The sequence below is a fragment of the Myxocyprinus asiaticus genome, chromosome 4 (genome assembly GCF_019703515.2).
Source record: "Myxocyprinus asiaticus isolate MX2 ecotype Aquarium Trade chromosome 4, UBuf_Myxa_2, whole genome shotgun sequence".
Classification (NCBI taxonomy): domain Eukaryota; kingdom Metazoa; phylum Chordata; class Actinopteri; order Cypriniformes; family Catostomidae; genus Myxocyprinus; species Myxocyprinus asiaticus.
In genome coordinates this window covers 46,739,972-46,752,631 of record NC_059347.1, presented here as the reverse complement: position 1 = coordinate 46,752,631, position 12,660 = coordinate 46,739,972, and the positions used below count along the sequence as shown (strand labels likewise).

Genomic DNA, 12,660 nt, shown 5'->3' with positions numbered 1-12,660 from the left:
GAATGGTGAGCAGACCTTTGTAGCTCCAAAAATCACATAAAGGCAGCATAAAGTAATCCATAAAACTCCAGTGTTTAAATCCATATCTGCAGAAGCAATATGATAGGTGTGGGTGAGAAACAGATAAAATTTAAGTCCTTTTTTACTTTCTCTTTTACATCTGAAAGTCACGTGTAGTGCCTGTTTAGTTTCACTTTCTGAAAGTAAAAGTTAAAGTGTAGTTTTAGAGTAAAAAAAGGACTTAAATATTTACCTGTTTCTCAGCCACACCAATTATATTGCTTCTGAAGATATGGATTTAAACACTGGAGTCATATGAATTAATTTTATGTTTCCTTTATGTGATTTTTGGAGCTACAAATGGTCTGATCACCTTCACTTGCACTGTATGGACCTACAGAGCTGATCTATTTTTCTAAAAATCTTTGTTCTGCTGAAGTAGTGGTGGGCGATATGACCAAAATCTTACATAATGATATGAGTAATTTTAGATCACGATAACGACATATATTGCGATATAATAAAAAAAAGAAATCTTCTGGAAAACCAATAAAAATCGGTTAACATAACCATATTGTAATGCCTATTTTTAGAAAATCTAGTCCGTGAAATAAATACTTTTTAAATGAAAGCTAATTCCTCTTATATAATTTTCTCTTTATTTAGAACTTGACAAAGTTATAAAAGAAACACTCAGTTTTAAATCAACTTCACCATATACTCAATTTCACATTATGCCACATTTCAGTCTGATATAATGTTGATCAGATTTATTATAAACTTTCCTCAAGAAACTGTTTGCAGATTAATTTTTTTAATCTTTTTCTAATCTGTGTCATCTTTTGTGACCCAGATGTCGCACCTGTTTTAATAACAAGCTCACCTTAATTTTCTTAACTTTTCTTTTGATCACATTACCAAAATTCATCAAATTATGGAGATGTACAGATGTGCGGTGTAGTCAAGTGCACCTCGGCATGTTAAAGAGATGATTCAGGTGGATCACAGTGATGCTGTCCCGGCAGTGTGTCAGTCAGATCACGGTAGACTTCTGCCTCCTCCGCTGTACAGTGCTCAGAACCAGCCCGCAAAATCAGAATAGCAAAGAATCAGCCACGACTCTGTGGGTGCGTTTGCGCCGTTGCCTGATCTGCATAATTCCTTTAGTGAGTCTGCCGTTAAACCAGCACACGCAAATAACTGGCGAATTCATACCCCGCTTAAGCCTGGTTTCAGTTTCACATGAAGAATGCCCAATGATAGATATGGTCATGCCGCACACATAGAAATTTATATATCGCAATATACACGATATAGCAAAATCTCTGTCGATTGACACTTTATATCGTCGCCACAACATATATCGTCATTTCGCCCAGCCCTATGCTGAAGAAAGAAATTCATACACATCTGAGATGGCATGAGGGTCAGTAAATGATAAGAGAATTTTCATTTTTGGGTGAACTATCCCTTTAAGTCATGTTTTGACAAGTTTCCTAAATGAAATCACCATTGTTTACTAATTGCATAATCATAATGAGCTTTATTGCTAAGTGTGCTCACATACACAAGAAATTGCACACAGAACATTACAGTGAGACACAGAACAAAAAACAAGGTAAGAGTATAAATAGACATACAAAAAAAAAAATAGGACATATAACATAGAATGGCGTAATGTGCATGTGCAAGTGGTAAAATATGTGCAATGTCATATACTGTATTCTAGAGTTGCATGTTATAATATATTCAATATCTATTCAATATAACAGATTATATATTCTAGAGTTGGTCTGTACATAAGTTCTGCTCTGAGAACATTCTGGAACACGAAAACTTCAGGCAGCTGGTGCTTCACCACAAGTGAGTCACTGTGTGTGTGTGTGTGTGTGTGTGTGGGAGACATACTTTCCTAAAGAGCGTTGTCCTCCTCATCACCTCCTCTCCTGCCCTTTCGATCGCTTGGAGATTCCTAGGCACCCCACCTAAAAAACAAAGACACATACAAATATCCACAACAGCCAACAAGAGAAAACAGTAAATGTTTATGTGTGCTAGTTTTACCTGTGGCAATCAGGCACTTTTCATAGGAGATCTCTGCACCATCACTCAGTCTGACTTTATTTTCTCTGACATCCATGTGAACCACCTACACAGTGAAGGGTTATAATCAGGACAACTCATCCACATAGTTATGCGTCCATAAAACATTTCCGCCTTTCTCAGAACTAATTTATTCTGACTTGTTCACATACACATAATCAGGAGCCAAGAAGAACTTCACAATAACATGAGATGCTAATGTCAGAGTTTCTCACCTTACAGCCTGTGAGCACAGCCACACCCCCATTCTCCACTTTAGTAAGATCCGTGGGACTGACGTAGAATGAGGGAGGCTGGAAGTAAACACTAAATCATACAAACAAACAAAAATAAAAATTAAATATCATAATATCCGAGAATAATCTAAAAATATTTGATGCATTTTAGGCACTGATGACAGGGAATCTATAACATCATCTAAAACACAGGTGCAGTTGGGTAGTATCAGGCCATGTCCGCACACATACGTTTTTTGACTGAAAACTCTGTTTTCGGAACTGTTTTCGTTTTCCGAAGTATGCAGTACTAGAAAGTGTTTTCGAAAGTCTGAATGAGGAGTCAATGTAGCAAAGACAATGCTTTTACAATAAAAAAACGTATAAGTGTGGACATCAGTGGCATCAGTGTGCGAGTAGATCTGGAACAATCTGACACACACCTTCTCTCTTTGCCATTCCATTGTTTGAAACGCAGTGTTTCTGCAACCTGGGGGTCATCGGAGAACCAGAGTTCTTTAGAGAGTGGTGGTCTCATGTAGGGCAGGTCAGACTCCTCTGTAATAATCAGCACCTGTTTATGTATACAAACACTTTTCAGAGCTAACAATCAACATAAAGAAGGACTGACCAAGTTAAACCTGTTAACGCATGTGGTTGATTAAGGAATTCTGGGCTTTCTATCAACATATGTCTTTGAAACATACAATTGCAAGTTACTTCCAGAGGAACATTGTTTTGGTTTTTATGTCAGTTTTGCTTCGGCACTGCAAATGAATCTGATGGTTTGAGGTACTGTACAGCCATGTTGAATGTAGGGGCTTTCTTATGTCCAATTTTAAATCCAAATTTAAGACACCAACCTGGGGCCAATTGCACAAGTTAAACACAAGTTACAATTTAGCCTAGTTGTGGCATAAATGGGTACTAAATATTTTAGTGCTGCACCGTTAAACTTAGGTAGAACGTAACCCTACATATAAACTAAATATTTGTGTAAACCTCCTGTGATGGTGAGCCTGTGGAGCAGTCACCCATCATGGAATTTACTCTTCCATGCATTGACTTATTATCTTACTCAATTTGTCAATATTTATTGGGGTTTTACAGTGCATCCGGAAAGTATTCACAGCGCTTCACTTTTTCCACATTTTGTTATGTTACAGCCTTATTCCAAAATGGATTAAATTCATAATTTTCCTCAAAATTCTACAAACAATACCCCATAATGACAACGTGAAAGAAGTTTGTTTGAAATTTTTGCAAATTTATTTAAAAAAAAAAAAAAAAATCACATGTACGCAAGTATTCACAGCCTTTGCTCAATACTTTGTTGAAGCACCTTTGGCACCAGTTACAGCCTCAAGTCTTTTTGAGTATGATACTACAAGCTTGGCACACCTATTTTTGGGCAGTTTCTCCCATTCTTCTTTGCAGGACCTCTCAAGCTCCACAGCCATTTTCAGATCTCTCCAGAGATGTTCAATCAGGTTCAAGTCTGGGCTCTGGCTGGGCCACTCAAGGACATTCACAGAGTTGTCCCGGAGCCACTCCTTTGTTATCTTGGCTGTGTGCTTAGGGTCGTTGTCCTGTTGGAAGATGAACCTTTGCCCCAGTCTGAGGTCCAGAGCGCTCTGGAGCAGGTTTTCATCAAGGATGTCTCGGTACATAGATGCATTCATCTTTCCCTCGATCCTGACTAGTCTCCCAGTTCCTGCCGCTAAAAAAAATCCCCACAGCATGATGCTGCCACCACCATGCTTCACTGTAGGGATGGTGTTGGCCAGGTGATGAGCGGTGCCTGGTTTCCTCCAGACATGACGCTTGCCATTCAGGCCAAAGAGTTCAATCTTTGTTTCTCATGGTCTAAGAGTCCTTCAGGTGCCTTTTGGCAAACTCCAGGCGGGCTGTCATGTGCCTTTTACTGAGGAGTGGCTTCCGTCTGGCCACTCTACCATACAGGCCTGATTGGTGGAGTGCTGCAGAGATGGTTGTTCTTCTGGAAGGTTCTCCTCTCTCCACAGAGAAATGCTGGAGCTCTGTCAGAGTGACCATCGGGTTCTTGGTCACCTCCCTAACTAAGGCCCATCTCCCCCGATCGCTCAGTTTGGCCAGCTCTAGGAAGAGTCCTGGTGGTTCCAAACTTCTTCCATTTACAGATGATGGAGGCCACTGTGCTCATTGGGACCTTCAATGCTGCAGACATTTTTCTGTACCCTTCCCCAGATCTGTCCCTCGATACAATCCTGTCTCAGAGGTCTACAGACAATTCCTTGGACTTCAAGGCTTGGTTTGTGCTCTGACATGCACTGTTAACTGTGGGACCTTATATAGACAGTTGTGTGCCTTTCCAAATCATGTCCAATCAACTGAATTTACCACAGGTGGACTCCAATCAAGTTGTAGAAACATCTCAAGGATGATCAGTGGAAACAGGATGCACCTGAGCTCAATTTTGAGTGTCATGGCAAAGGCTGTGAATACTTATGTATATGTGATTTTTTTCGTTTTTTATTTTTAATAAATTTGCAAAGATTTCAAACAAACTTCTTTCATGTTGTCATTATGGGGTATTGTTTGTAGAATTTTGAGGAAAATAATGAATTTAATCCATTTTGGAATAAGGCTGTAACATAACAAAATGTGGAAAAAGTGAAGCACTGTGAATACTTTCCGGATGCACTGTACTGTGCTAATGTTTTTATCCATCCTATATATTGTATTTATTGGTGTTTTAACTCACATTTATCTCTTGTTCTTATGTATTTATTCCATGATATTGTATTTAAGAATGGAAAGCTGAGGGTTAATTTTATTTAAAATAATGGTTTGTTCCAATTAGCAAAGGTGGGAAAATTTTGTATTTAAACCAGCTGCCACTAGGGGAGAGGAAGGAAAAAAAATATTGCTCTGGGCTGCGTTTCCCAAAAGCACTGCAAGCCTAAGTAGATCGTAGAAGCCACTGGCGCCAACGGTCTCTATGATCTACTTAAGCTTGCGATGATTTTGGGAAACATAGCCCTGGTTGTTTTGAGCGACCCGCTTAGACCCGCCCCAACAACGTTACTCAACCAGTGGCGTGAGTTGGGGGCAGGACTATCTTTTTGTTTGACCAACAGCAGATGGGGGGCATATTCAGCAAACTTTTGAAAACATTGTTTATTTTTGCAATTCCGTTTGGTGGCACAGAAATTGCACACTTCAGCTTTAAGTTACAGTTACAGTTACAAACTAACTAGTAGTTACTAAGCCCTTAGTGTGAAATTTACATCCCAACTTAAGTGAGACCTTACCCACAGCTGGTGCAACCCTCCCCTGGTGTAGAAGGTTGAGGGATTTTACGACACACATCCAATAATAATATCAAACAAAAGTTGTTGATGATAAAATGAAGTATTCATTTTCCAAAAGAGAAATAAGGTTCAAAATAGTCAGAACAGCCTCAACCATTGCAAAAGCAATGCTACAGGTGTCCGTACTCAATACGCACACACACACACACACACACACATACCTCAGCCCTCTAGCGAAGCTCTCCCTTATCACTTAATGATGGAAATAGACAATTTTAATTGATCATTTATTTCTAAAACGAATCCATATGGAACTTATTCATGACAGGTTAAATGAGATTCACCCATTAGTGTGTGACTTACCCTGGCACCAGGGTCTCGTGCACGAATGGACCTAGCTGCAGCGAATGAAGCTGTGCCTCCACCAATCAGCAGATAGGGGGCATGTTCAGGGACTTTGGAGGACGCAGTGGTCGGTTCAAGGGGCACAGCAGCAGGAGCAGGCTCAGGAGCTGCCACTGGTCAAATACAGAGAAATTTAGTAAACTATGTATACAAACACAAATACACAAAAGCTTATGAATGACTTGACCTGGGGCCAGTTGCATAAACATAGCAATTAACTTAAGACTGCGTCTAACAACTAGTCTGACAAACTGAAGCAGCCAGAGAAAACCTGTTTCATAAAACAAGCTCACAGCTGTCTTTTCCTTTTCCATGGCAACATAGAACATAATTAAAAGTTAGCCAAGAGATATGCAGTCTTACATTTTGGTCTTAAATTAGACTGATCTAAGTTTTTATGCAACTGACTGAAAAAGTTAAGACTAGTCTAAAACCTGAATACTGAAAAAGCCATGTGTATGCACTTTACATTATCTTTACAAGAATATGTTAGTGCTCTCAGGAACTCTAAGCTAGATAAGGAGAGAGATTAGCATTTTATAGTAAAATTAGTACAGATTTTACCTCAAGTAACCTTCCATGGAAATGAAGCTGCAAATCAGCTGTGTGACCTCTTACCATTAGCATTAACTATTAGCACTACAACAGTCACACTTCGCCAAAACAACCATTCGAAAGGAATGAAATGACTGTGTGGGAAAGAAAATAAGGCCTTCAATGAAGAGAGGACGATGCAGTTTATATAATGAACAGAATACTAATTATCTTAAAAGAAAACAGCTAAATCCATAAAAAAGACAGACCAAAACACAATCTGGTCAAACAAAGTAGCCATAAGCATCAAAAGTGTGGTAACAGAAAGCTTTGAAATAGGTGTCCATTAATGTGAATTATCGGTATCCTTATCGGTATCGTGCTTTAATTGTACGATTTATTCCCATCCAGTTAAAACTGGACTCTTACCAAGCTCAGAAACAGGTGGCGCCTCTGGCACATGCTCAGCGATGGTTACAGGTGTGGGCTCTGCTTATTAATCCAGATGTAAGAGGAGAGGAAAAATGTTAACCTCAATTTTCAAATAATAAAAATATATCCCTTGTTACTTGTGTGAACAAAATCCTGGATTTCCATGCAGATGTGTCAAGCTTACCACTCTCAACTACAGGAACTAAGGGCTCTTCATTCTGTATAACTGCTCGAGCTTCTATGACTGATTCCGTTATGGAAGCTTCCATGACGGGTTCCGTTACAGGGGCTTCCATGACAGGTTCTCTTATGGGAGCTTTCACATTGGGTTCCGTTTCAGGAGCTACAACAACGGTTTCAATTACGGGAGCATCCATGGCAGGTTCCGTTTCAGGGGTTTCAACAACAGGTTCTGTTACAAGGGCTTCTGTTACGGGGACTTCGATGGCAGGTTCTGGTACAGAAGCATCAACAACGGGGTCCGTTATGGGGACTTCAGTGATGGGCTCAGGTATGGGGGCTTCTACAACAGGTTCAGATACAGCGGACTCCACAATAAGCTCTGTTACGGGAGGTTCTTCAGGTTCTGTTTTGGGAGCTTCAGCAACAGGCTCTAATTCCACAGAATAAGCAAGACACACAAGAATGTTTAACAGAGCAGAAGCACCAAAACAGTCCTCTGCTTTATATCCTTCGTCTTACCACTCTCAGCTGGCTCTAGAGATGCTTCAGGGACAGCTTCCACAGGAGCTGCAGCATCTACTAGCATGATCATGCATGAAAAAAAGAGATTGGATAACTCAACAAATCGTTTTAACGAAAAACATTCTAGCATATTTCCACTCCCCTAAATCTTAACACTCTCAAGCTTGGCACCATTCATTGTCCATGATCAGGCCGTGATGATCAGGATCATGAAGTTGTAGGGTAGAAAAGGGTTCAGACACAAGGAAGAGGATGATATTTATGAGTGGATTTGAAGGTGTCTTCATCCACAGCTTTTTTACATCTTCCTGCTTCAGCTGCAACATTTTCTTTATGACCTTCCACAACGTTATCTTCAGGACTTGAAGATAGAAGCAACCTCAGCTTCAGGGAGGGAGGGGGATTTCATAATGCATATCATATCTTCTTAAAGAATCGTCTCTACCCATCAGAGTCTCTCAGGCAGACTCTTCTTGTGATGTTCTGAAATCTTATATCAGATTTCACTTCCTTCACAGTCAACGTCCTCCATTCAATTATAGAAACTCAAAGCTCCTATTTGTCCTTTTTCTCTTAACAGCCTGTGCAGAAGGTTCTGTATTAGCTGAATGTGAGTCTGGGTGATTTTCTGTCAGTGGTCACAAAAGTGTCAAACTTCAAAAACCTCAGCTTCATTTGTGACCAGAGTACATGGCAGTTGGTCTAAAGACCAATCTTACATTTTAAAATGAACGAAGAAAGACAGTAAGTAGAAGAAAAAACATCCGATAGTTAGTGAGCTTAACCGAAAGTGGTGTCCTTGTGGTGGAAATTTTTGGTTGGTAACAGACAACGTGTGATGCAAAGAAAGACAACCGACAGGTAAAAGACATGAGGAAGAATAACTTCAGGCATGCCGTCGACAAAGAAAAAACTTCATAGAACATCACCTCAATCCAACCATTATTGAGGCCATTGGCTGAAAGAAAACTCCAAAACACTTAAATTTCTATCATATTACAGTATATTCTCAAATTGAAAAGGCATAGTTAATGAAATAGAGAATAAAAACAATCTATTGGTTGGGTGAGGAACATCAATGGAGTATCAAACGATGAAATCACACAAAAACAAATGCTCAAAGTCAAACATTTGACAAAGTGGACAGATCACCATGTACAAGCAGAAAGTCATACATGACAGAGTTTACATTTCTGGCAGATGCTTTCTTAGAAATGTTATTTAGAAGAAAGTGCATGAATAGTGCAAAAACTTTAGGAAAGATAAAGAGGAAATTTAAAAGAGTTGAAAAGGAACATGGCAGTCACATGCACTATGCATTGTCCTAAGAAGCTTTCGAGTTTAAATGTGATGCAATCCACCACACAGATAGGATGGTACCAGTTTTCTGGTTAATACAAGATCACTGGTCAGGGGAAAGGAACAGAAGGGCAGGTTTGGGGAGTACAAAGTTATATAGCCAAATATTAAATTGCTCACTCATTTCCCAAATTACAGCCTATACTGTTTAGGCAGCTAAACAGGAAATAGTGATCAATTGAAATAGGCCATGATGCTTCCATAAAACCTGTTGACTCTTCCTCTGCTGTTTCACTAAAGGCTGCTGGTTCCTCTGTGAGCTCGTAATAGCAAATCACACTAATAATAACAACATGTTAAGGCCAAAGATAAAACATTACATCTGAAACTGGATCCAGTTTGTTAACAGGGGCAGTCCTGAATCGAACATACATCACACACTGACTGCTTGACAATAAGAGTGCACAGCCAATCAAAGACTTAACTAAGACTGTAGGTCAAGGTGAAAAATAGCAAAATATTGCATCTAAGATCTTATTTGATGGTCCTAAACCTTTTCCTTATTATGTTGCAGAGACATCTGTTGAACTTGCTTGCCCAAACCTACCTGTTAAAGGAATGGATCACAGAATTTTTTTAAAATTCTGTCATCATTTACTCACCCTCATTTTGCTCCAAACCTGTATGACTTTCTTCTACAGAACACAAAAGAAACATGAGGGCGAATGTTAGCCTCAGTCAACATACACTTTCATTGTATGGAAAATGATGCAACATGTGTTCCACAGAAGGAAGGAACTCATATGGTTGTGGAACACAAGGGTGAGTATATCACAGAATTTCCAAAATAAGAAAACTGGACTTGCAAAGAAGAGATGTCTTGGTTTTTCACAAAACACTCTGTAATATTCCTAGTGAAAACTTAAAATTTATGTTAAAATCATAAGATTACAATAAAGGTCAACATTTAATGTAAAAATATACCCCAAGGTTTTATTAGGGGACACAGTGCTGTGAAGAATTATTTGCCCCATCCTGATTTCTTCAGTTTTTTGTGTATATTTATACTAAATTGTTTAAAACAATTCTAACAAATACTAACATAAACCAAAGGCAATCTGAGTACACACAAAATACAGTTTTTAAATAATAATGTTATTTATTGAAGCAAAGTTATCCAATACCAACTTGGCCTGTGTGGAAAAAGTATTTGCCCCCTTAGTTACTAAATCCCCAAATCTATGAATTTAGTATTTAATGGGGTTCAGCTGGTTTAGACACACCCAGGCCCAAGGACGGATTAAGACCTGAGAGGCCCATGGGCCGGTACACCGTGGAGGCCCTCCATGACGTGATTACGTTCACCTTTATGCGCTACAGGATGCTTGTCAGATTTGGTTGGATGTTTCAAATAGATGGAAGAAAAGTTTGTAGTAATGTCTGACATGGCCAATTATATGTACTTTTTAATTATGAACCGATTAAAAAATCATGCATTATTAAATGGGATGTGAACGGTAATCAAATATCAAAATCACTATTCGGTTATTCTGCACATGTATAGAGTTCTTCAACCCGAGCTGAGTCCGACGGTATGCGACAAACCTACAGGTTTTGGGCCAGGTTCGGGTCAGTTTCAAGTAAGTTACATGGCGAGTTACGGGCTGTTTACACGTGCGTCTGTGCTGTTTTTAAATGTTTTTTCTATGTAAACACACACTGGACGGACATCTTTGATCATTGTGCCGTGCCACAACTCAGGACTGTGGCATTTTTTAGACACTGCATTTATTGATGAAGTTCAAGTTTCAAAGAGGACTTAATGTGACTGTTACACATTATTCCAGATTGTTTTTCACCTGGTAAACTTTCAGCGCTTGTTATACAGTGAGCCAATGTTTTTTTCCCTCTTTTGCTCTGGTGTGCAGACAATAATTAGTAAAAGTCAAATGATGAATCATTTAAAAATCAAATCATCCCGAAGAAGTCCTATAAACCGTAGCATTCGCTGCCTCATGGAAAGTGAACCTACCTGGGCAGAATTACACATTTTCCAATGATTAAGAATAGGCCTACTATGTTGCAGGCAGTGACAGAGATTATTTTTGTTCGACTTTAATGTGATTTTATCTTTTGAAAATCTATGTATTGTGCTATTTCGGCTCATAGTTCACTGTGCAGTTTATTCCCTGCTAATCTGAGATTGTGTTTGATGCATCCATGGCAATAAACGTTCTTTATTCCCGAGTCCCGACTCCCGACAAATAACACAACTGTTCGTGAACTCTCGCGGTTAACCAAATATTACAAAAGTTAACCATGCACAGCGTGAAGTTGACTAATAGGTCTCACCCAGTTGCACACTATGCCAAGGTCGAAAGAAATTTCAGAAAAGAGGAGGAAAAAGGAAATACATCAGTCTGGGAAGGGTTAAAGCATTTTCAAAGGCTCTGGGACTCCAAAGAACCACAGTGAGAGCCATTATCTCCAAATCAAGAACACTTGGCACAGTAGTGTACCTTTCCAAAAGTGGCCGACCTTCCAAAATTCTTCCAAGTGCACAGCGACGACTAATCCAGGAAGTCACAAAAAAGCCAAGGACAACATCCAAGGAACTGCAGACCTCTCTCGCATTAATAAAGGTCACTGTTCATGACTTCATTATCAGAAAGACACTGGCCAAAAATGCCATCCATGGAAGAGTGACGAGGCGAAAACCACTGCTAACCCAGAAGAACATTAAGACTCATCTGAATTTTGCCAAAACATTCATTGGGAGAATGTTCTGTGGACTGATGAGTCGAAAGTAGAACTGTTTGGAAGACAGGGGTCCTGTTACATCTGGAGTAAATCAAACACAGAATTGCACAAAAAGAACATCATACCTGCGGTCAAGCATGGTGGTGGAAGTGTGATGGTATGGGGATGCTTTGCTGCTTCAGGTCCAGGGTCACTTGCAATAATTGAGGGAAACATGAATTCTGCTCTCTACCAGAAAATCATAAAGGAGACCGTCCGGTCATCAGTCCTTGAGTTGAAGCTCAAGCGCAACTGGATTATGCAGCAAGACATTGATCCAAAGCGTAGGAGTAAGTCCACCTCTGAATGGCTCAAAAGAAGCTAAATTAAAGTTTTGGAGTGGCCTAGTCAAAGTCCTGACTTGAACCCGATTGAGATGCTGTGGCAGAACCTTAAATGGACAGTTCATGCTTGAAAACCCTCCAATGTGGCTGAACTAAAGCAGTTCTGCAAAGAATAGTGGGCCAAAATTCCACCACAGCATTGTGAAAGACTGATCTCCAGTTATCTGTACCGTTTGGTTGCAGTTGTTGCTGCTGAAGGTGGCACAATCAGCTATTACGTTTAAGGGGGCAGTTAGTTTTTCACATGGGTTATGTGTGTTTGATAACTTTTTTGCTTCAATAAAAAATATATATTTTGTTTACTCAGGATGCCTTTGTTTTATGTTATATCTCGTTTGAAGATCTAAAACAATTTAGTATGAAAAATACACAAAAATAGAAGAAATCAGGAAGGGGCAAATACTTTTTCACAGAAATGTAGATGAAGGAAGATCGTCATGTTAATGGACACTTAAACAGCCAGTGAGTGCAGTTACATTCAAATAAACATCTCAAATAAATTAAAAGCTACTGCCAAATAATTAACACTCT

At 39.4% G+C, this 12,660-nt stretch overlaps 1 protein-coding gene across 6 annotated transcripts in view; it reads right to left on the bottom strand.

Annotated features, from left to right (window-relative positions):
- LOC127438747 (apoptosis-inducing factor 1, mitochondrial-like) overlaps positions 1-12,660 on the bottom strand; it is a 28,231-nt gene that overhangs the window by 10,663 nt on the left and 4,908 nt on the right. The window contains exons 4-12 of one of the 6 annotated variants that reach the window (XM_051694574.1): positions 9,649-9,681; positions 7,685-7,744; positions 7,167-7,595; positions 6,980-7,042; positions 5,975-6,129; positions 2,762-2,892; positions 2,319-2,409; positions 2,065-2,149; positions 1,909-1,985 (exon numbers count right to left, since the gene is read on the bottom strand). In XM_051694574.1, the coding sequence (XP_051550534.1) occupies positions 1,909-1,985; positions 2,065-2,149; positions 2,319-2,409; positions 2,762-2,892; positions 5,975-6,129; positions 6,980-7,042; positions 7,167-7,595; positions 7,685-7,744; positions 9,649-9,681 (1,124 nt within the window). The remainder of the gene's footprint in view (positions 1-1,908; positions 1,986-2,064; positions 2,150-2,318; positions 2,410-2,761; positions 2,893-5,974; positions 6,130-6,979; positions 7,043-7,166; positions 7,596-7,684; positions 7,745-9,648; positions 9,682-12,660) is intronic. The other 5 variants (XM_051694577.1, XM_051694585.1, XM_051694594.1 and 2 more) reach the window with 5 other exon arrangements.